The sequence below is a fragment of the Electrona antarctica genome (genome assembly GCF_951216825.1).
Source record: "Electrona antarctica genome assembly, chromosome: 10".
Taxonomy (NCBI): domain Eukaryota; kingdom Metazoa; phylum Chordata; class Actinopteri; order Myctophiformes; family Myctophidae; genus Electrona; species Electrona antarctica.
Genome location: NC_136791.1, coordinates 17,599,271 through 17,624,257, shown reverse-complemented (window position 1 = coordinate 17,624,257; position 24,987 = coordinate 17,599,271). Strand labels below are relative to the sequence as shown.

General features: G+C 43.3%; 1 protein-coding gene across 2 annotated transcripts in view; it reads right to left on the bottom strand.

The window, feature by feature from the left end:
- Positions 1 to 14,760, bottom strand: part of psda (pleckstrin and Sec7 domain containing a) — an 81,165-nt gene extending 66,405 nt beyond the window's left edge. For both annotated transcript variants that reach the window (XM_079512655.1, XM_079512656.1), the window contains exons 1-3: positions 14,668 to 14,760; positions 12,676 to 12,916; positions 10,916 to 11,196 (exon numbers count right to left, since the gene is read on the bottom strand). In XM_079512655.1, the coding sequence (XP_079368781.1) occupies positions 10,916 to 11,196; positions 12,676 to 12,916; positions 14,668 to 14,738 (593 nt within the window). In that variant the 5' untranslated portion in view covers positions 14,739 to 14,760. The remainder of the gene's footprint in view (positions 1 to 10,915; positions 11,197 to 12,675; positions 12,917 to 14,667) is intronic.
- Between the last annotated feature and the right edge of the window lie 10,227 nt (positions 14,761 to 24,987).

Genomic DNA, 24,987 nt, shown 5'->3' with positions numbered 1-24,987 from the left:
GGTTCACAATCAGTTGACCTACCTATGTGTAAAACCTAGAGGTTTTACACATTCAGAAAAATAATCTGGCAACCGACAGGTTGAGAACCTCTGTGCTACCAAATATAAAAACAAATAGTCTGCAACTATAGCCCAGCTCCAGCTCTCAGATGGCATAGAAGTGCTTGGTATTTAATGACCTTGTTCATAAAAGCTACCTCTAGGCTAGGGTCAAAGGTGCATGCCATCTCTAATACAGACACTTCTGTGGACTCTTCATCAACCAAATCTGGTGCATTAGCTGTGCAAAGATGTAAACACATGTGTGTGCGCGCCACCCACACACACACACACACACACACACACACACACACACACACACACACACACACACACACACACACACACACACACACACACACACACACACACACACACACACACACACACACACACACACACACACACACACGAGTTAAACCCTGATGAAACACAGTCTGCCTTACGAAATGTTGCTTCTCTTAAGGACAGCAACCTTTTAGAAGTGGATGGCAATTTTAGGAATGCCTTTTTCGCAATTGTTTGTATAAAAAGGAAGCTGTGATGACTACAACTTGTTACAAAACATTTTGCAAACCAACAAAAAAAGATCCTAAAATGTTGTAGAACTAAAAGACAAGACCTTTTATGCGCGTTAGATCGGCTTGTAGATCGGCTATTTACAGCATGCAACCAAGTGTAAAAAAGCCTGCAAAAATACATTTTAGTTGACTAAATCAACTGTACATTTAGTCAAATAAAATCTTATGACATTTAGTCCACTAAAACTAGACTAACATTCAAACATTTCAGACTAAAATATGACTAAAACTAAATCAACATTTGCTGTCAAAATCAACACCGTCACTGTCTATTTCTGACATCAACTTGTGGGGGACATTAAGGTCCACACAAGTATAGTAAAACAAGCACAAGCACACGCAACACACACACACTTCATTCACAAAGGAGTTTGTTTCTTTGCCAGCTTCCTGAGAAGTAAACTATGCATGAAATGAATGATAACAAACGTCAGCAGCAACTTCCCGCATGCCTTCCTCTCTCTGCTGTCACATTCAAATAAGAGAATATAATTAATAGAAAAATAAGATTTTTCAAGATCGTAAAAAAAAAAAGGGAAAATAGCCGATCTACAAGCTCACAACACATCACATCACAACGCATTGTAAGCTTGTAGTATGGCCATTTCTGAGATAGGGCTTCAGTGATTCATTCCTAATGTCTTTTTGTAAACATGGGTTTCGGGGAGACATCGAATTTTTGTCTTTTGAGTCTGGAGGTGAAACCAACGCCCTACTTGATCCAATCGCACACACTACAGCGTCACACACAAGCATCAAAAGCTGTACATATGCAAGCTCAGAATTAGAATCCTGAAATGTAACAGTTTTGGACATATGACAGAGACCATATATTTTGAATCATCTATTAAACGGATTAGTTTTGAATGCACTACTGTAGCCATATCGTCACTTACAGATCCAACTCTTCAGGGAGAGCTGTCAGAAGCATAATGTGCTGACTGCTGCTGACCTGGACCAGACCTCTTCAACACACTACTCCATTTTCTATTTTAATCTCAACTCTACAGGAAGTGTATGTACCGTCGCCAAGGTTACCGCAGCGTGATTGGCTGAGATCCAACTGAGCTGCCTGCAACTGGCAGTTTGACAGGAACAGGAAGTAAGAGCAGAGAAGGGCAGGTGGCGTGAGGCTCACCCAGAGAGAGTGAGAGTGAGAGTGTGTGTGTGTGTGTGTGTGTGTGTGTGTGTGTGTGTGTGTGTGTGTGTGTGTGTGTGTGTGTGTGTGTGTGTGTGTGTGTGTGTGTGTGTGAGTGTGTGTGTGTTTCCATGAAGTAAAAACGCCACCAGATAAAGAAGTGACTAGGCACAAAATATTTTCAGATGGGAGTCCACTGACGAATACATATTAATTTGACAGGTCCTTGACATGAAAAGGTATGGGAACCACTGGTTTAAACAACATTCAGAAACGAGCCCCAAAAAAGCAACCTGCGAATAACCAATATTACAAGCGGCTTTACAGGAATACAAGCCCAAAGTCGCTTTCAATAAGCAGACATAACCATTAGAGTTTAGCCTAGAGCTAGGAAAGCAGGGGTACCTGTCTCTCAGCTTTCCTAGTACCGTCTGTCTCTCCTACACTGTCTCCCTCTCATCTTTCCTACTGTCTGTCTCTCCTTTACTGTCTCCCTCTCATCTTTCCTACTGTCTGTCTCTCCTTTACTGTCTGCCTCTCATCTTTCCTACCGTCTGTCTCTCCTACACTGTCTCCCTCTCATCTTTCCTACTGTCTGTCTCTCCTACACTGTCTCCCTTTCAGCTTTCCTACCGTCTGTCTCTCCTACACTGTCTCCCTCTCATCTTTCCTACCGTCTCTCTCTCCTACATTGTCTCTGTCTGTCTGTCTGTCTGTCTGTCTGTCTGTCTGTCTAAACACAGGAGAATATGTCCAGATAAGTGGTAAGAGTCATCCATCTTGACTACAGATGACCATGTGACTGCTCCAGGTCAGGCAGTGAGGTCATGCGTTTAGACAGAGCTTGTATAACGGCTGTGTAATTAGAATCATGTGCTGCCTGATGCCGTGTGAGATGTTGATACTACGCTAATGCTACGCTAAGTGGTGGAAAGTAACTAAACTAAGTGCATTTACTGCAAGTTTACTGTATTTCCAATTCTTTGCTACTTTACAGTTTGAATACTCCTACATAATGGTCTTCAACAGGGGGTCCGGGACCCCTAGGTGGGTCCTCAGAATTACTAGAGGGGTGAGGGTCGCCAAATCTTTGTGTGATAGGATATTTTGGGCGGCAGTGGCCGGTAGAGCGACCGGAAGGGAACCGCAAGGTTCTCAGTTCGATCCCGGCTGCCCTAGAGTTAGTATTGAAGTGTCCTTGAGCTCTGAGACTCTGAACCCCTAATTGCACCCGATGAGCAGGTTGGTGCCTTGCATGGTTTCCTCTGCCATCGGTTTATGAATTTGTGTGAAAGGGTGAAAATCTATTTCTAATCTTTTTGAATATCTTTTTGATTATCCATTATGCAAAATCTATGTAAAGCGCTTTGGATGAAAGCGCTATATAAATGCACCATTTACCTTTTTTTTTTACATTAACCCTTAGACAGATTACTACTGGAAAACACGTGGAGTTTTGCATTAGTCTTTTCTGCCCTGTACGTGATTTTCCGTAGTTCTCTTTTTTTATTAATACCAATATATTAATTCGGTCCGCACCTCTGTATATAGTATTGAGCATAAATATCAACTACATTTCCCAGAATTCCCGTGTCACGTGACACACGTGTATGCTTTCCTATTGGAAACTGACGCCCAGCCCCCAGTGAACAGGGGGGTTGGTTGACTCCTCCGAGGTGGGCACTGGAGGAAGAGTTTTTCAGCCAGGTTTGCAGTCGCCGCAAAAAAAACAATCTGAAAAATGATCCATCCGTGTCCAGTGGCATTCTCCAGTCCCAGACCGTTGGCCGGGCTGCAACATCCACCCTCGCGGATTACACGTGTGCAATGTTTTTTCTTCTCCCCACCGGAGTTACCACCAAGGCTGATGCCTTCGCTAAAAGGTAATTTTATTGTATTCGAAAATGCCCTAATATGACATGTCTAGTAAGACGATCCCTATATTTGGCCCGAGCCGACCTAGTGCTGATATCAGATAGATGTGGTAGAACCATATATGGATAGATCTAACTGGTTTAGTCATCGTGACATGCATAGTCGGAGAATATATAACAAGGGTCGGTACTATAGGTGATCGACGTAGCTAACAAAAACATCTGATCAAATGAATGTATTGTACTGTGTCTTTGTGGGCCGAATCGTGGCATCGTGGCATACAAATAGATGTTTGTATAATTAGTATCACGATAAAATAATATGGCGACGTTAGAATGACACCACCAATGAGTGATCGCGTGTAATGTAGCTGCCCAGCGTATATCCAGCACCATCACGTCACCACATTCCACTGGCTGTTGGCTAGTAGTAGTTGCTAACAAACACTGCACAAATGGTACTGGCTATTGGCCGGGCCACAAGCCCGGGCAATAGCCAGTACCAATGTTGCTGGATGATTGCGACGCAATGGTGCTGGATATACCCTGGGCAGCTAGCTACATTACCACCGATCACTCATTGGTGTTTCATTCTAACGTTGCCATATTATTTTATCGTGATACTACTTATACAAGCATCTATTTGTATTTGTCATGCCACGACTCGGCCCACAAAGACACTGCACAATAAAATCATTGATCGCCAGCAGCCGGGTAAAACGCCATGTAATAGTAGCGTGCACTGACTACAGCTAAAATGTTTATTTCTTTTTATATATTTAGAACTGGCATCAGATGAGGAGGAGGAGGAGGAGGATGAAGAGTCAAGACTGCGATGGCGTTCTCCGACACTGAACCGGATTCATTCATTCATTCATTTCAGGGGGGGCAGTTTTTGGGTGTTTTTTTTATTTAGCCTACTCACACATAACCTGACTCCGCCAGATGGGGCAGCAGAGAGTACACTGGGTTCCCCCCTCCTGCTCCCATCTGGGAACTCTCAGGCAGACTTGATGCCCGGCCACAAAACGGCCTGGCCAATCAGCAGCAGCTAGAAGCGAAGTTGCTCACAAAACGGCCTGGCCAATCAGCAGCAGCTAGTAGAAGCTAGAAGCTGCTGCTAGAAGTTGCTAGAAGCTGCTGCTGATTGTGGCCGTTTTGTGGCCGGGCATCAAGTCTGCCTGAGAGTTCCCAGATGGGAGCAGGAGGGGGGAACACAGTGTACACTCTGCTGCCCCATATGGCGGAGTCAGGTTAACTCACACACACACACCGTCAAGGACTGGGTTTGGGGACATTTGGGAGGAGTAGCTCTGATCCATAGCTCTAAATGCGCATTTAGAGCTATGGATCAGAGCTAGGGGAGGAGTAACTGTTTTGTATGTAGGCCTATTTATTTTCTGTAATATTTATCATTTTATTATGTTAGTAGTCGTAAAAAATAAAAGACGCTTTTACAATGAGTTAGACCTGTCATGACTATTTTGTTCACTATTGTGAGGTTTATTGTATATGACTAAGCAAGTTTCAACTGTGATTTACTCTGTAACGGTAGATGGTAATAACTCAATTTCTTTTTTATAATACAGTATACATTCAAGTCTATATTTTGATACATATCATGGGCACCAAGTCATATCAAAACAATGTCCTTGGATGTGTTTTTTATCAAAACTGTGTTTCTTCATAACAGGTTTTTGAGATGCATGCATGAATAGACAAGGTACTGGTAAGACTATGTAAACATGGTATATATCAAAATGTGCGTTAGAATGTCTAATTTTACCCCAAAAAAGAATTGAGTTTATATGATGTTCCAATTTCAGAGCTATGGGGACTTTTAGCTGGATAGGTCAGATTGATCATGACTGACCATGCTATTTATAGATGGCAAAATATCTACAGTGGTACATGTGAGAAACTTTTTATTTTATTTTAATTGAACTAGACAACTCACCCTTTAAAATGAGATATTGCATGGCTATGTATGCCCAGCAGAAAAAAAGTTATTTAGAAAATAAAACTTCAACCGGGCATAACTTTTTTTGGTTGTCCTAGAAACAGAAACAGTGTAAATGCAGGCTCTTTTAAATGGCTTCCAACACAAGAACTAAACATTTTATCAACTCAGTTAATTTTTTTCCTGGAAGCAGACAAGTCAAGCTTTCTCTGAAGGTCTTTCGTTGTCACACATTCACAACAGAGAATTTTCAATAAATCATTCAAAAACGCCATTCTGGCCATAGAGAAGTCTACAAACTATATAGAAATCCTTGAAACGCTCAAAGAGTTAAACACTTGAACCATAGCAACTCTATTCTGAAGAGAACTTTAGCGCAAGGCGTTGTGAGGCGTTGTGAGCCGCAGGCGAGCGATTAACTGCACTGCACGATGTCCGCTAGACTCAGCAGTGTTCGAGTCAATGCACCAATAGGGACAGAATTGTAAATTATCGTCTGACGTCACATCGTGACACGTTGTGAGCTTGTAGATCGTCTATTTTCAAATGGCTGAAATTTAGATGGGGCTGAAGTAGTTAGTTTTGTCATAATAATCAGAGTAACTAGTAACTAAAGTTTTCAAATAATTGTAGTGGAGCTAAATTGAAAATTGGAAAAACTCCAGTATAGTAAAATGTTTTAGTTAAGTACAGTACTTGAGTAAATGTGCTTAGTTACTTTACACCACTGAGCGTGAGCAGCACGACTCACAAAGAGCAGAAGTATGTAGTGCCTGGACCATTACCAACAATGTAAGTGTAGCTCTGGCATCACCTAGTGGTACAGCAATGCTACTGCAGGATGAAGACCACTTAAACCCTCTAGACTTGATAAAGTGGGCCCGAGTTGGTCATGCATTTGGAGTTTTGGACCGAACATTTCTGTACTATACACCAAATCTCTTTGGCAAAAATGACCAGGAAAAAAATTACCAGCTCAGTGGCCTTGTGGTTAGAGTGTCCGCCCTGAGACTAGGAGGTCAGGGTTCAATCCCCGGCCGGGTCATTCGAACCAAAGACTCAGAAAAATGGGACCCAGTGCCTCCCTGCTTGACACTCAGCATCAAGGGTTGCATTGGGGGTAAGTCCCTGCAACATACTAGGCTATCGTCATGTCCAGGGGTGTACTTGTACATCAAGCTGCCTCACGCTACAGAAACAGGAGATAGGCTCTTGCCCTATGGGCCTCATGGATCGGCAAGGCTTACTTACTATTTTCTTTGGCAAAAATAGCTGATCTAAAAGATCACAACGCATTGCGTCGTTTGCGTTGTGAGTTTGTAGATCGGCTATTTTGTGGCTAAAGTTTCCCCCAGAATATGGATGTGTTCAAAGTGGTTAAGTTATGGATTAACTTTGTAATGATAGAGTTATGGATATTTTACATTTACAGTCAATGCTAACATTACTTACTGCCCTCAAAAACTGTCTATTATGTATGCCTCTCTGTACTGCAGATATGACAAAGAGGCCATTCGATGGCATATGTAATGAGTGCTTAAATAGAATCTCCGTACATAGTTTTTTTTAAATCACACCCATCATACATCATATAATCACATTCCGTGCCGAGTGCTCAGCCAATCAAATCATCACAAAATGTCATTCCGGCCAATCACAATTTGCGTCTTCACTTTTCTGTCCTCACTTTTGTCTTCAATGTTTGTGTTTACACACAACACTGAAAGCTGGGCATAGGAGGGGCTAGCAGTAGCACCCCTCAAAAATACAGTCACAAACCTACTAAAACAGCCCACCCAGTCACACACAAACATAATAAAACCAGCCACCCAGTCACACACAAACATAATAAAACCAGCCACCCAGTCACTCACAAACATAATAAAACCAGCCACCCAGTCACTCACAAACATAGTAAAACCAGCAGTCACAAACCTACTAAAACCAGTGGTTGTCAAAGTGGGGTCTGGGGACCCCCTTCGGGACCTTGAGTGGGTGCCACTCAAGGGCACCCACTCAAAATCTATGAATCGATTTTATTTTCCACCCCTACATACTAGTGTCATATCCAGGGTGGTGTAAGTGTTTGTGTACATCAAGCTCATCACGATGCAGAAAAAGGAGGTAAGCTCCTCCTGCCCTATGGGCCACATGACTTACTCCCTGATAGGGATGCTCCGATCAGGTTTTTTGGGACCGATACCGATTGTTTTTCTCATGATCGGCCGATGCCGATATTGATCTTGTGAAATGTTGCACATTTTAATATTTCCAAAACAGACGTCAAAACTGTTCCTGTTATGTGAGTGGGGAGGAAGGGGAGAATGTTTAGGCCCGTCACAAAAATGCAAAATGATGTTATACTATTGACATTTATACCACTTAACCCTCTTATTGCTATACCTAATTAACAGTGGATTGATTCTTCAGCCAGCATTTTTCAAATGTTTCACAAAGGAGAAATACACCAGAGTGTAACGGAAGCGTAACGGAAGCGTAAACAGATGCGGGAAATTCCGTCCGATCACGCAACGTTGTTTTGCCGTGCAATTCAAAGAGCGGTGTGTACCACAGGTACGCAGGTGTATGTTGTGAGGTACGCAGGTGAATGCGAGCGGGTGCCAAATGATCGGAAAATCAGCGGATAACTTCATTTGCATTGATCCACGCCCCATTTCACACCATAAAAGGCGTCAAGCATGACTCAGCAGACAGCAGTAAAAAAAACAAAAAAGAACTATAGGCCTTACAGCTCAAACGAAATAGAGGTCCTCCTGACGGAATGCAACAAAATAATGATATTTTCCAGTATAGTGGCTTCACAAATTAAAATAAAAATGATTGCTGGAAAGAAATTAGGCTATACTGCCGCGGTCAGTCAGTGCTGTGCAGATATATCATGAATATAGCCCTCTATTAATTTCATAATTCCACAGGACCACAAACAAGTTTTTGCACCATTGTATAAAGTATACCACTATAGGCCTACCATACAAACTGTACAAACTGACACTCAATCCATCAAAGGACAGGAAATTAAAAGAAAATGATCTGAAGCATGTCAAGCGCCGGACCACCACCTGCAGTCTCTTTTTTACATCCATATACCATTACATTTGTGCGTGATTCTTTATATTGTCTATAGCCTACCATTAAACTATATAAATCATTTTCCCAAGCTTACAAAACGGTGAACGCTGCTCTGCACCGCTACAGCAATGGCAAGCTGACTTACCGTATAAAATGCAGCTTGGCCATTTATTTATTTAAGTTCGGGACCAAGGCAGCAATCTAGCCTATACTTGGCAATTATATTATAAAGCCTTTTCTTTTCTATTGAACAATTGCTCACTCACACCTTTGCAGAGGTAAAACATATATCCGATATTTTTATCAGAGCTGCATTGATTCATGCGGGGAATAGATTAATATCATCTCACTGTCATCTGTCTGAATGCCATGTGGAGAATGGATTTGTTCTGATCATGGACACGTAGGCATAGGCCTATAGCTATTTAAATTTTCAACCATATACGGCGGGTAGCCTCCTCTTTGTCAGATCTAAGTGCAGGTTCATTTCATGATGTCGTCATATTAAAATGATTCACGGGACATTTGGCACCAAACTTGATTGATCTCATGATGAGATCAATGTAGTAGCCTACAGCCTAGCTATAAGTTCCCCATATTATAATTAATTAAGGTGCACTGGCTTAAAACTATGACTGGCCGAATTGCACGCGCTGATGCAATAATGTGGACTTCTATATTTGTATAGGGCTAATTAGCCCTCGTGACTGCTGTCTGTCTGTCAGACCGGCATGTCTGTGAACCATAGAAATAATCTGTTCTGTCCGGGCCAGGCTCGCCGTTATATTCATTTTCCAATGTGAATTTCACCCAGATTGGACTGTCCACACACACACACCGACAGTGTGACTCAAAGGAGCTCCGTAACAAAACAATTTCAATAGGCCTACTGCAGGCATTACTACACTAAACAACGTTGGATTCGTACAGTGCAGAATGCAGATAAGTGTATGTTCTTATAATAATTGTGAGTTTGTTTTTTAACATGCAGCGCGAGTCCGCGAGAGCCGATCTACAAGCTCACAACGCGTTGCACTGCGAGTAGAAAGCTGTCAAGTGAGCAGCGCAATCGCGCATGCTAGAAATATCCTAATAAATAAATAAAAAGGTGTCGGGCTTGCAGGGGCAGTTTCTGTATGGGACTCTAGGCTAACCTGCCTCTAGAATGCTTGCATTTAGGCATACAAGTGATACTTGGCTTTTATATAAGCTATCATTTTTTTTATGTGCTGACCAATGTTGACACATGCCTACATATTTTATCTGAGGTTTGGGGACTTTTAATTGAGTCAGCATGAAGACTAAAGCCTTCTGAATAAATCTACGCAAGCAGTACACGACCCTTTGAGCTGGCGCAGCTTATAGCGGAGTTTCCGACCAAACAACGTCACCGTCAAGTTCACGTTCAACTTCATGAATTACCACGTAATGTGGGAATCCACGTAAATGCCTGTCCGCTCACGCTCCGCTCACGTTACGTAACGTTATGAGCGTAAACGCCGTTGTGAATGAGGACCTATATCTCATTCTGACGGGGCAAGACTATAGTATTGGGACAATCAGTCCTGATGGTGGCGGTAACGTCACCATTGTGCCGATTCTGACCAAAAGGAGCGAGTAAACGATGACCACATCCGGTTAGGATCAAAATATCCGGCAGTAGCTTTGCTAGTGTGTCACAATGAAAGATGTCCGGAATGCTAAGCTATCATCGTATTTTTCATAACTAAGTCAAATTAAGCTCTAATCAAGCCCAAAACATCGCATTTTACGCAGCGATGCATGCGCGATCACGCGCGTGCGCGATCGACCGTGCACGCGCGGATTTTCGGCCGGTTTTAGGAAGATTACATCGGCCGTTAGCCAAATTAGCTAAAAAATGCAAAATTTTGCGACAATAAGCTCCCGATTATTGGGAATCAATCGATTACGTCAATTACGTCAGTGGCCATAAGGGATTTATTGATTTCATTACGTCAATTACGTCAATGGCCATAAACCAGTTAAAATGGTGTAAAAGATCAGTTTCTCCAGATAGGGTAAATTGACGATCACAGATAGGGTAAATGCCGATTACCGATCAGAGTGAATATCGGCCGATGATCGCTGGCCGATTATCGATTGCTGGCCGATTATCGGAGCATCTCTACTCCCTGACATAAATACATTTGAGAACCTCACTGTGCTTAATAAAACAAGCCAGCCAGTCACAACAAGCCTACTAGAAAGTTACCCGGTACTGGAGGACAGTGCAGGGACAGAGATGGCCTTGCGGACACCATCTTTGGCCTTGGCCCGCCGCCACGAGTCCCTCTCAGAGCGTGTCCTGCCTCGCCCTGGCGCCAGGTCGTCGTTGGCCTCGCCCCCGAGGCCCGCCCCGGAGGTGAAGGAGGTGGAGGCGGTGGTCAGGGACGTCTCCGAGCGCGTCGTCTCGAACATGGCGGGCGACTCGGCCTTGGCCAGCGGCGCGAAGCTCAGCTCCATGATCTGTCTGGCACTCTCACTGATCTGACTCTGAGACACGGAGAGACAGACAGGCGGAGAGACAGACATGGGAGTCAGACAGAAACCAAAACGGGAAAGCATCCGTGTTGTTTTTAGATTTTAGCATTGGATATTTAATTTTTTGCAGATCTACAAGCTCACTGCAATTTTTTTTGTGTTATTTTATCCCACAATTTTATAACCCATTTTTCACCCAGTGCCAATTGCTGTAATCCTGGGCACTACTCTCCCTCTACCAACCTGGGGAGAGCCCCAACTAAGCTCATGCTTCCTTCAAAGCATAAGCAGTGAGCAGGCCACTTCTTATCACCTGACATGGGGGAGTTTCCCCGGTAAGACGCGTGCATGGAAGGAACACGTTATTCCATCCAATTCCATCAGGCTGACCAGGGGGAGGCTGTATGTAGACCAGGATTGCTGCATGTTCTTTTTGTGAGAGTACCCTACTACCTACTCTAGGCGACACGGAGAGAAAAGGCAAACTCCACACAGAAAGGCCCTTTCACCAACCCCACCTAGGGTATTGGGCCGGCGCTGATGACACGGAGGAGAGAACATGCCCCTGGCATGATTCAAACTCGGGACCTTCTAGCTGTCAGGGTGCATTGGAGCCTACATGTATTATGCGCCTGGACCGCTAGGCCAGGGGAAGCCCTGAAATTTTGTAGAATCAGCCTCGGTTCTTAATTAGGGATGGAACTCGTTAATCTTTTTACATTAATTGATAATGAGCACCTTATCGATCCTGCTTATTGCTCTGGGCTTTTATCAAGCTCGCTATTGAGCTTTTTGTTATTTCATGGAAAGACATGAGATGACAAATTTGGAATATTTTTTCATTGGCCAGTTACTTGTGACAGAGTTTGTGGCTGACCACCATCTAAATTGGCAGGTTTCAATACAATTTTAGACCGACGTGTTTGTGGAGGCGTGGGTGATTAGATTTATTTCTTGATCGCCTCGTCTTGCTTGTTTAGACATAGAATAGTATAGAATACTATATTTTCAGTTTAAAATATTACAAAAGTGACATCAATTTAGAAAACGCCAACATGGGCTATACACAAAAAAGCAGTAGCTTGTTTCCATTGTGGTCCACCTTGTGACATAAAACATAACACAAACATAGACACAGCCATGAAACAAATAAAAAAAATCCTTGAGGCTGGGATCTAACTATAACGAGTTAGTATGAAGATGGTCTTTCTTAAATCTTGCAAAAGAATCTAGGGATTTCAGGGCTGTAGGGCTGGAATTCCACAGAGTGGAGGCTGAGTAATTTACCTTTGAGCGCCCTTGAAACTGGGGGGAACTAGATCATATGAACTTCCTCTCGTGACACCATGGGCTGCTAACAAGCCCAAAGCTTATTCATACCGGGTCTCAATATTCGTTATAGAGTTGTGTAATGGATCGGGTTTCAAGCTCCATCCCTAATTGAATGGGTTAAATCAATTAGTTGGATTGACCCTTCAACCCGTCTCTTACCTGGATCTCAGGGGTCAGGGTGGGCAGGTCAAAGGTGAAGACGGAATGTCCGCCGGTGGTCAGGATGTCGACGCTGTCCAGGCTGCTGTAGGAAGTTCCCTTGGCCCTGTGGGACTCCACAATGTTCTCAAAGTGCCTGCTGAAGGTGTCCAGATGGCCGTCCCCCGACTCCCGGGGGCTGGACACAGAGATGGGCGACTTCAGAGCCATGTGGGACTCCATGTCCACCTGGCCCAATGGACTGGCAGGGAGGGAAGAGTTAGTGCTATTAGTAGTAGTAGTAGTAGTAGTAGTAGTAGTAGTAGTAGTAGTAGTAGTAGTAATAGTAATAGTAATAGAAGTAGTAGTAGTAGTAGTAGTAATAGTTTCACTCACCTCACTATACCCTTCGAATCACAAAATTGACCGAAAGATCATTTTTTACTATTATTTGTCTTACACAAATGCGGTATTATCTTTCTCTTTTAATATTATTCTCTTATCCTTTTTTCAATACAGTAAAAAATTACTGAAAACAAAGATCCTGAATGTTCTTCTATTTTATTTTGCGTGCCCTCTGCCGTTTGCATCGTGATTCAAATTGTGATTTAATCGCGTTTTAAAATTGTCACCAGTTTGAATCGATTTTTAAGCGCTTTACGATTGATATCGTTACATGCCTACTTGCCTAGTAGTAGCAGCACCATTTAGTTTTTATACGCCACATATATCTGGAACAAACTGCAGGTTTGCTGCCACTCTTATTTCTTTGAGTTACTTATCTGCACTGTAACTGTATCTGTTCTGTTTTACTTCTTTTGTTTCATGGAAGCATTGTAAAATTGAATTGTGTTGCCTTGATGTTCTGTGTAAAGTACAATTAATGCTAATTTGATGAATAACAATAATATAAGTACAAAATACAATACTAGTAGAAGTAGTAGTAGTAGTAGTACTACATAGTAGTAGTAGTATTAGTCGAGGAAGAAACTGGTATGTAGACATGTGCGTTAGTGCTACACAATTAATCGGAAAAAGATTGCGATCTAGATTCAGACATCTACAGGTATGCAATCTCATTTCTAAATTTGAGCAAGAATCGTGCAGCATCGGTTTTATTTACTCCTATGTTTTTGCTACGAGGGATTAAGTCAAGCACATTGATGTTGTCTGTTTAAAGCCACAGTAGTTGGCTCCAGGTGCTACATTTTGAATGTAGTAACTACAGACTAAAGACAAAAAATACTTTCAACAATTAGAATCGTGTGAGAATCGTCATCTCAATTTTTGTGGAGGAAAATCGAGATTCACATTTGAGCAAGAATCGTGCAGCTCTATTGTGCGTGTGTGCGTGCGTGCGACTTGTGCGTGTTGAGAGACCACATGTGCCCTTCTCTGCCTCATTGCCTAGAATAGATGTACTTGCGTACAAGGCCAGCTGTCTTGAATAAGGTCGTTCTTTTTGCAATAATAGTAGACTATTGTGGTCAGTAGATTGTAGTGTGTGATGCCAAAACGGGTGATGATAGTGATTAATAATAACTATCACTATCTCATTATTATTATTATTATTATTATTATTATTATTATTATTATTATTATTATTATTATTATTATTATTATTATTATTATTATTATTATTATTATTGATAGTAGGGATGGATGAACCAACCAAACGCTGGTGGCTGTTGAAAAAGACAAAACAAAATAATAAAAGCACATTTCTGTTATGAATGTTTACATATGAATGTTGGCAGCGGATTTGAACGGGAAACACAAATCACACCTCCATGTGCTTTTCCCATTTCAAATGTGCTGCCAGGCCAATCATATGAAATTGTGGGAAACATACATCAACTGTAGACTTAGTCGACTAAAATTGCATGATATTTAGTCGACTAAAACCAGACTAAACCTAAAACTTTCGGATGACTACATGTAAAATATGACTAAAACTAAATTAAATTGCATTCAAAAGACCATGACTAAACTAAATGTCTCTCTGTCTCTCACCCCTTCAGCATCAGACTGTAGGCCTCGTCCTGCTCCCTGGTAGTCCACTGTCTCTTCATGTAGCCCTGCATGCGGACGCTGGCCCAGCTCGCCACGCCCCCCTCCTCCTCCACCTCCTCCTCCACCTCCTCCTCCTCCTTACTCTCCACCCTCCTTTCCTGCCTCCCTCCTCCTCTGTCATGGTGATGATGATGGTGACCCTTAGGGCCTGGGGGGCTCGAACCCCCCGCCGTTCCTCCTCCCTGCACGCTGCGGTTGCTCCCGAAGGCAGAGTCCCCGTCCTCCATGTCCTCCTCCTCCACCTCCACCCGCGAGGCGGTGGCCGCCAGGTCCTCCGCCTCGGCCTCCGCCCGGATCACCTGGAGATGGACGGAGAGGTTGTTCAGGTTCCTCTGTGTTGGCGATCATAAACTTTACATCAGAGACACAGAAGTGTTCGTTCAGTATCAGCGGTCTCCCCGTCTCTTTAATCTTAGCCAATCTTTAGCCAGAGACAGAGTAGTATCCATGTATCAGGTTCAATGTTAATGTGTTCCATTTACAAAGTTGTTTGCTCATTTCAATCACTTCCAGTTTCACTTGTTTATCACATTTAGACCTGACCTGAGGCATATTAAAAAACGCCTTCTAAATCTTGACCTAAGTTTTCTGAAAACTTTCAAAAAGAAATACAGTATGTTGCTTTACAACCTTTCAAAAAGATGGCTCTCTGGTTTCTCTGTCGCAGGAGGCTGTGGCCGGGTCAATTAGCTCAATTTAATGGTTGCTTTCAACTGCATGCGTCTACTCGCAACTGGTTGCAAGGAGTTGCATGGCGACCCATTGGTGTGGTTTGGGCTTTAGTCTAGGCAACAAAATGAACACTGGTTAAAAGCTATAGCGTCACTGTGGGCGCCCGCTGGTCATGCGTTGCGTTGTTCGAGTCCCGTTCATGACGAGCTTTGCTGCGTGTCTCTCTCACTCCCTCTTTCCTGTCTATCTTCACTTGATACTATCAATAAAGGCAGAAAAGCCAAAAACAAATCTTGGAAAAAAAAAGAAAGCTAGCGTCACCTCGTCCAGATCGGTCTCTCTGTAGCAGCGCAGCGGCACGGCGTCCAGGTCCGTCTCAGAGTACTTGAAGCTCCGCAGAATGATGCCCGTCGCGGCGGTGGCACTGCTCCGCTGGTGGGGGGCGTGGCGGCCCGGCGATGCCTGCGGCGAGGGGGCGGGGCTCAGCAGCTCCACCTTGATCTGCTGCACCTGGTGGTACGACAACCTTGGACCTCCCTCGGCGGCATCCTGCCCGTGGCCGCCACCCCTGCTCGCCCCCCTGGCCGGACCGCTGGGTTTGAGGCGCAGGGAGGTGGGAGGGGTGGGGGCGGGGCTGGGGGTCTTGCTGAGCGGGGGGGTCGCGGACGGGGCGTCTGAAAAAAGAGAAGGGAAATTGTTATATCATTTCATAGACTTAAAGCTCCATCATGTATTTTTATTACATTTCGTATATTTATCATATTTTCTTCTGGGGGTCCCTGAAATATTTTGAGACGGGGGTCGGCGGTCAAATACATTGAGAATACATAGCAACATACGGTGTTCCGAAAACTGTTTTAGAAGACATTTTTTAGAATCGTCCTCAGGTCTTAATGGAAATGGGTTAAACACTTTGTGACGTTGTAAGCTTGTAGATCTGCTATTTCTGGAGATGAACTATTATGATGATAATGCAATAGAATTGTGATTATCTAAAAAGAAAATTGCGATTAGGCGATCATAGTGACAGGCTTAGTGGAAACACAAAACAACACAGCAATACTTGCGTGTATGTTCTATATCCGCTGCTATTTTTATCTGCTGCAAATGTGTCTCTACTTACTTGCACATGTAGGCTAACATGTCAGCACACACACACACACACACACACACACACACACACACACACACACGGCTGCTATGGATGAGCAGAGACAACAATTGCACACAGAGCTGAGGCGTTTGTTCTAAAGTGCTATACTTGAGCAGACAAATGATCTCTCTCATCATCATTTAGTTAACTCAAGACCATGGAATAGACATATATGATACATATCAATATTCATACAGATGTAGCAAAAGACTGGTATGCATCATTTAAATAGAGGATTATTTTATTTTTTAAGCACCCAATTTACAAATAACTTTGAGCTAATTTCTACATAAATGGGTGAATTATAAAATACTTTAGCAGGTATGTCTGTCCACAATTCATAATGCTAATATTCTCACCCCCCAACACGGTTGTCGTTACATTAAATTGCATAACCTCTGACTTCTTTCCAGCCCTTTTATATCTGCCAGTAACCTTGGGAATTTTCGTGTTATTCACCCTAAAATTAGGCTACAAATGGCCTGTCTGAGTGTCTGTAGTCATGTTTTTCACATAACAGGTATTTTTCTAACTTAAACTCTTGTTTGAGCTGTACATAGAGGTCACATGATGTCATACATGTCATACACATGATGTCAAGTATGAGCCAGTCTGAGTCAGACGTTTGCAGTGGGATCCGGGGGCCAATCGGTTTAACCACGTTTAACCATATTAAACACCTTGGATATTTATGTATTTTTAAGAGTATAAATCGTGAACCTTTTGAATATGTTTGCACGTTGCACACAAATTGTCTCTATTAGGATGGGGGGAGGGTTAGGGTTCCTTGAAATGAGAATGTTTGAGAAGCACTGACTGGAGTATTCCATAAGGTAATATTGATTGTTATATATTGATTGCTATATCATCTTTGATGATATATTTAGCTTTCCCCTTTTTCCAGTACCCCGGATACATAAGTCGGATATATCAAATCATTGTTGGCATGATATCAAAAAGTGATGGTACATATAGACTCACACACACGCACATTCAGACAGAAAGAAAGAGAAGCAGACAGAACAGAAAGAGAAACAAAAACATAGAAACAAAAGCAGGACAGGGACAGATGGAGGACACACACGCGCGCGCACGCACAAACACACACACACGCGCGCGCACGCACAAACTTAGCATCATCCATCACTGTGTGGCGACACAGCCAGCCGTTGCCATGGCGCTTTGCTTTCATAGTTCCTATATGTTCCTACCTTCATTTATCCGTAACGGATACAAACACAGAGCCGCTAAAGTCATCCATCCACCTTCCTCTGTCCTCTCCTCTCCAACCAGGCTGGGACTCTTCTTTCTCCCGACACACACAGACAGCCAGACCACCCACAGGGGTCTCCTCCTGGCTGCTACTCTGCCCGCTAGCCTACCTCTATTCCCGGCTACGCTCTGCTGGGCTACCCGCTCCCCTGGTGGAGCAACAAGCCTTTATGTCCTGCTGCTTCCTCTGTCCCGCACGCCGACACACTTCACTCCACAGCCACTCCACGGCATGACACGCTGCGTTTGTATGGGCTTTTAAACAGCGCTATGGTCAGGTGTAGTTTCTCTGAGGTTAATGCATCATCATGGTATTGTTGTTGTTGTCCTTCTGAAGCAGCTGCGCTGCTGTGCCGAGCTAGAGCGCTCTCTGCTCTCTCTCTCTCTCTCTGAACTACTACTGTGCATCACAACCATAGGATCACAACACGACTGCTTCTCCCACAATGCAACAGCAACACTTCTTTTGTGTTTCCGGGCTAGACTAGACGGCCGATTAAAGTGCAACGCTGCCCTCTGAAATGAAATGAAATGAAATCTATATTTACCCAGGGTATCTGGGCTAAGCTCTAAGAACTTGTTTCCAGCCAGGCCCTGCTCATAGAACACATTTCATCGTAGTGGTTGATGCCTTGTTCAAGGGCATTTCAGCGGTGGTAATTTTAACGTGTCGGACGGCTGGTTCGAACTGGGAACCTTCCGGTATCTAGACCGCGCCGCTATCCGTTCGGCCACCGCTGCCACTACTGACTGTTGGGTACTGGCTGCACACGGTGCAGCAGGGCAGGCCAGGGCAAACATATTCTGCAGCAGTGGTAGCTCCGTTTGCAACCTCATATCTATGCTTTAGCTCTGAGAAGAGGTTCCGTGTCAGGATATCCCTGCATCAGTAGAACGGGGGTTGAGCCATCCAAAAACAGTGGTGTAAACCCCTTCCGCAGTATCGTTTCAAAAAGTAGCTATAGATGATAAACTTAGGACAGGCACATGCATTTTTAGACACAGGTGAAACAACCGCTTGCGGGGGTTGACTGGACTATTTAAATGTTTTATTTAAGCCTGATTTAAGCAGTTGTTTCACCACTGTCTTAAAATTGTACGTGCCTGTCCTAAGTTTATCATCTGTACTCGTGCATTTTTAGACACAGGTGAAACTAGAAAAAGTGCCCTTCTGGGCACAGGTCTCCACCAGGAGGATAGGACTGTGTGAGATGTTTGGCAAAATGTTTAGGAGTAATATAAACATGTTTGCCTTTGATGGCAATTGGATGACTTGAGGCATTTTGTTCCAAAAATGTGTTTTTCAAAAATCAACCTGTTGGTGGCGCTATAACAGGCCAATGTGAAAAGGGTGGGATATATTCCTCAGCCTAGTAAGAAAATGTGTGAAAGATTTCACGTAAATTGCATGCTGCGTTCATGATTTGAGGCTTTTGTTCAAAACGGGGCAATCTTGCAAACTGTGAAAGCCAATTATAGCCAATTAGGATGGAATATGAAATATCGGACAGATCCGACTTGAGCACATGACCATAGAGATACTGTGTAACGATTTGTGAGATTTTTGGACAGAATCTGGAGGAGTAATATCAAAAAATGTGTTTTACAAAAGTCGGCCTCCTGGTGGCGCTATAAAAGGCAGATGCGGAAAATGCAGGTCAGAGGTTTGTCCTTGGCCTCTAGGGAGTGTGCATGCAACGTTTCACGCAGATCGGTGCAATTTTAGGTAAAAATGTGAAAAGCTGCCTCATGGTGGCGCTATAACAGGCCGTTCTGGAAAATGCGGGGCAGAGGTTCATCGTTGGCATCCAGGGAGTGTGTGTGCAAAGTTTGGCATCGACCGGGTTAACGGTGCCGGAGATTAGCTGTACACAGACGGACGGAAGGAAGGACGGACGGACGGACACACACACACACGGACGGACGGACACACACACACACGGACGGAGTGCAAAACATACTCTCTCCCCATGCCTTCGGCCTGGTGGAGACAACAACCGCTTACGGGGGTTGACTGGACTATTTAAATGTTTTATTTAAGCCTGATTTAAGCAGTTGTTTCACCACTGTCTTAAAATTGTACGTGCCTGTCCTAAGTTTATCATCTGTATTCTGTAGCTCGGTTCTGATACCTTTTTGGAAAAGATGTGAAAAGGGTTTTCGCCACTGTTTTTGGACGGGCTCAACCCCATTTCTACCCGTGCAGGGATATCCTGACAGGAAACCTCTTCTCTGAGCTAAAGCTTAGATATGAGGTTCCAAACGGAGCTACAGCAATGGTGGCTTTATTAGATCTTTAACTTGAGAGTGTAAAATTATTACCCAAAATCGATTTGGTTTCATGTTACGCTCTCAAGAGTTAAATTATTGTTAAACATCTGCATAATACTTAATTTAAAAGAAGTCTACAACACAATTAGAGAATGTATAAGAATTGTAAAGGTGGCCTTACACTAGCCGATAATCGGGTGCCCGACTCAATCGGGCCTCTCAAAGCGCGATCGGGATCGGCCCGATCAACATCAAGAATGTTTGATATTTGCTCTGCCCCGCTCCGATTATCCTGTAGTGTGTGGTGCTATCAGATTTCAGATTGAAAAAAATCAGCTAGTGTAAGGCCACCTTTACTTTGATCAACGTTTGGCAGTTCTTTGGTACGGTTGGTACCACATCAATGACAATAGAGCATGGACTTGTGGACAAAATCTTATCCAATGACAACAAAATATCCAAAATATTGCCGTCTGAGAGGCTAAATCTCATCAAATGGTGGTGTGTGGCTCAAATGCAGAATAAATCGACCTTGATGTGAACAGGGTAGAAAATGAAAACCACTGCTCTGCAGTCATTCTCAACCATGATTTCCAGGTAGGAGCCGGAGGACCCCCAGTGTGAGGTTATCTATCTATCTATCTATCTATCTATCTATCTATCTATCTATCTATCTATCTATCTATCTATCTATCTATCTATCTATCTATCTATCTATCTATCGATCGTACAGATATCTCCAGCCTTGGAAAATACAAACCTGGAAATGGCTTTACAGCCGAGCCTATATGCTCAACGGATATAACGATCACAAGAGAACAATGCAATAGTCTTCTTAACCTCAGAGTCACGATTCTGGGCATGACATAACAGATAAACATTGTGCAAAAAATAGGCAAGCACATCCGATCTACAAGCTCACGTGACACGTTAGTGAGCTTGTAGTAGAGTCAGACAATAGAAGAACCAGGAATCTGATCGAGCAGGTTCATGTAATGCTGGCAGAATGTTGGGTTAAGACCAGTCTCTCTGGGACAGGTTACTATTCCACAATCTTCAAATAGCGGAAGCTTCTTTTTTCTTTTTTTAACAGTCTGGATGGAGAGACTGATCACTGTGACATGACTGCTGACAGAATGCACCTGTCTACTCTAATCTGTCGTTCTTGTTTTGTTTTCCAAAATGATAGTGTAACACAACTCACAATTTCAGAATCGACTTTATTGTCACATAACAGCCAGTATATAGTTATAGGGGGGTTATAAAATGGTTCGTGAAAAAAATAAAAAGAATATGGTAAAGATTATCAATAAAGTAAATTACTATTATTAGCTCATATTAGACAATTAAATAGTGTTTAAAGTGGTTTAATTCATAATATATATTTTGTAAGTTTGGGTCCAGGCCTGGGGGACACCATATGTTGTGTCTTGAGCTAAAACGTTTGGGAACCAAAACGTTTGCATTAGACCCCTATAACTCTGAGTGTACAAATGGAAGCAAATTAGGTTTAAGTTACAGAACTATCAATACCTTAGCAGTGAGATCTCCTGGAACCCCCTCAAGGACCCCTGGGGGTCCCCGGACGGACCCCACTTTGAGAAGCACTGAAGTATATTATGGAAACTTGTCTTCACTACTTAACGACCCCTCAACTCCGAGAGAGAGAGAGAGAGAGAGAGAGAGAGAGAGGGAGAGAGATGGGGGGGGGGGGGGGGGGGGGGGAAGCTATAGACAGACAGAGAAAAGTAGAGAGCAGGCTCCACTATTCAGATTATTTAGTATAGTAAACTAATTCCTGCCCGGTGTCCTGTGTTAAGCCATAACTAATAGGCTTAGTGGAGTACTCTTGTTTACACTGACACACAGGGTGAGGTGAGTCTATACTACAGGGGTTTTCAACAGGGGATCCGGGACACCTAGGGGGGTCCTCTGAGTTACTAGAGAGGGGCCGCCAAATCTTTGTGTGATAGGATTTATTTTATTTTTTATTGTTTTACATTAACCAACCTAACATAATTATACTCTGAGAAGAACTTAGGCCAAAAATATCAGCTCTACAAGCTCACAATGCCTTACGCTGCAAGAGGTTTAGGTGTGTAGGGAAAAAAGAGCAAACCAAGTACAGAGTGAAAGGTCAAGTTCACTAAGTATTCAGGGTTCAAGTGGTTAAATGTCTTAAAATGCACAATAACACAAATCCAACACTGATTACAGTGCATGCTCTCAAACACATGTGCAATACATGTGCAAATATTGCCATGACTCTGTTGTTTTACTAGCAAGCCTTCTCTGCATGAATATTAACACATACTGTATTTTTAGAACAGTGCTTTGGTGGTTTGCAGGTTTTAATTTCAACCAAACTCCACACCAGCTGTAATGTCCGCCAACTTGCATTGAGTGTGTCTTAGTTGTTTTTTTGTGCGATTAATTCATCCAATACTATATTTGTTTTAAACTGTTGTTTGTGTCGTGAGTACATTCACTTGTCTTTGAACATGAATATTACTCGCCGATGAAGCAACCCAATTTCTATTCGAAACCAGACAGATTTCCCAAAGCTTCCACACTGCAAATAAAGGCATCAAAAACGTCTATGAATGAAGCATCAATTATGTAGAATTGCTTAATATTTGTATGGAGAGTATTCCGTATTCTGCTATTCCACATTTGTTTATTTGTCACGCCCCCACCGTTGTGTAAAGACTTTTAGGGTGGAACTAATTAGTGAAATCAGCTCTTGTGGTGTCTCATCGGAATCAGTGGTTGATGATGCTTATCGGTGCGATCATCAGATAAGGATTTGCAGGGTGGAAATGACTCACGCGCTGTGGCGTACGATTACATTAGAGAGGACCGGAAGTTTTGTTTGTAAGTGGGATTATCATTGTAAATGAGTCAGAGTGAGCGGTCGGCCCCGCTCTCTGTGTGTTGGTTGAGCATCATGTGTAGTAAGTAGCCTTGCCGAGCCATGAGGCCCATAGGACAGGAGCCTATCTCCTGTTTCTGTAGCGTGAAGCAGCTTGATGTACAAGTACACCCCCTGGACATGATGCTAGTATGTCGCAGGGACTTACCCCCAATCGAACCCTTGATGCTGAGTGTCAAGCAGGGAGGCACTGGGTCCCATTTTTAGAGTCTTTGGTATGACCCGGCTGGGGATTGAACCCCGACCTCCCAGTCTCAGGGCGGACACTCTAACCACAAGGCCACTGAGCTGGTGCAGCATCATGTGTGAGTGGTCATTTCGCAGGTCAAAGTTAAAATAGAATTCTGGACTAGCGCTTTTCTTACCATAATCTTATGGTTATTATAACCATTAACCAGTGGTAAAAGAAAAATAAGTGTTGTCCCAATGGGCTGTCGTAAAAGGAAAACGGCCGATAAACCCTGGCCTAGAGAAGGTTAATAGATATAACTAGAAAAAGTTCCCCTCGGGGCACAGGTCTCCACCAGGGCAGGTCAGATTGTGGCCTCCTGGTGGCACTATAATAGGCCAATGTGAAAAGGGTGCCATTTGTTCTATCCACCTGATGGTGGCGCTATAACAGGCCAATGTGAAAGGGGTGGGATATATTCCTCAGCCTAATAGGAAAGTCTGCAAAAGATTTCACGTAAATTGCACGCTGCATTCATGATTTGAGGCTATTTGTTTCAAAAGGGCCAATCCTGCAAACGTTGAAAGCCAATGTTAGCTAATTAGGATGGAATATGAAATGTCGGACAGATGCGTCTTGAACACATGACTATAGAGATAGTGTGTAACGATTTGCGGGATTTTTGGGCAGAATCTGGAGGAGGTGCTATAACAGGCCGTTCTGGGGCAGAGGTTCATCGTTGGAATCCAGGGAGTGTGTGTGTGCAAAATTTGGCATCGACCGGGTTAACTGATTTTAAAATATCCCCAATATTTATTCAATATTTTTTTCATAGCCAATCTACACCATGCAAGATATTGTGAGCTTGTAGATCGTACATTTTCAAATAGCCGACATATATGGTTTAAGAGGTAAATCTGATCTTGATGCTATATTAACTAATTTTGCTGTGGATCCCCTATGTGTGTAACCATGTGGCCTAGTTGCTTTTTGGGGGGCTTGTTTTCGTTGGCTGCTTGTTTCTCTTGCAACATCTGGCAGCACTGCACATAAACCCTACCATTCATATTATGGGCATTTCATGTCATAATAGGTAAACATTCAGCGAAAACAGGTGAACATTCTGCAAAAATAGCCTAACATCTTGTGTAAATAGCCCATCTACAAACAATATTTGAGCTTGTAGATCGGTTATTTTGAGAGATTGGTGTAGAGGGGGGAAAAGGATTGGGTCACGCAGTAGTGTTTAAGTGGTTAAGACAGACTTAGCCTTGCGGGCCAGACTGTTGGATTCCACAATTTTCAAATGCTTCCGTTAGTCGCGGAAGCACAGAAGCTCTGAATGATCAAGCGGATGTGATGCCTCCTCCCACTTCTGTTTCGTCTTTACAATCACACAAATGTGTCCAAATGTGAAATGTGAAATGAGGTACAGGTTACAGTTTCCTGTCTCAGCTTTCCGGATGTGTAGTCCCAGACTCTATATAGCATTCAGAGATTGTGGAATAGTTGTCTGGCTACGCGAGATTAGGCCATACTGAGTTCAAGGTGAAGAAGGTGAAAGACATTAGGAAGAAGCATCCACCTTTGTTGCAGGTGTCATTGTCCTCTGCGGGACCGAACAGGAACTCCCACTTTGCTCTGGCGATCTTCTGTGACCGGGCTGAAGAGCTGTCCTGATGAACGGAACCACTGTCTGACTGCAACACACAACAAGACACACATACACATACAGAGTGAAGATGATTCTGAATTTCTGATGGATCCCAAATGAGAAAAAGCTGTTCTCTG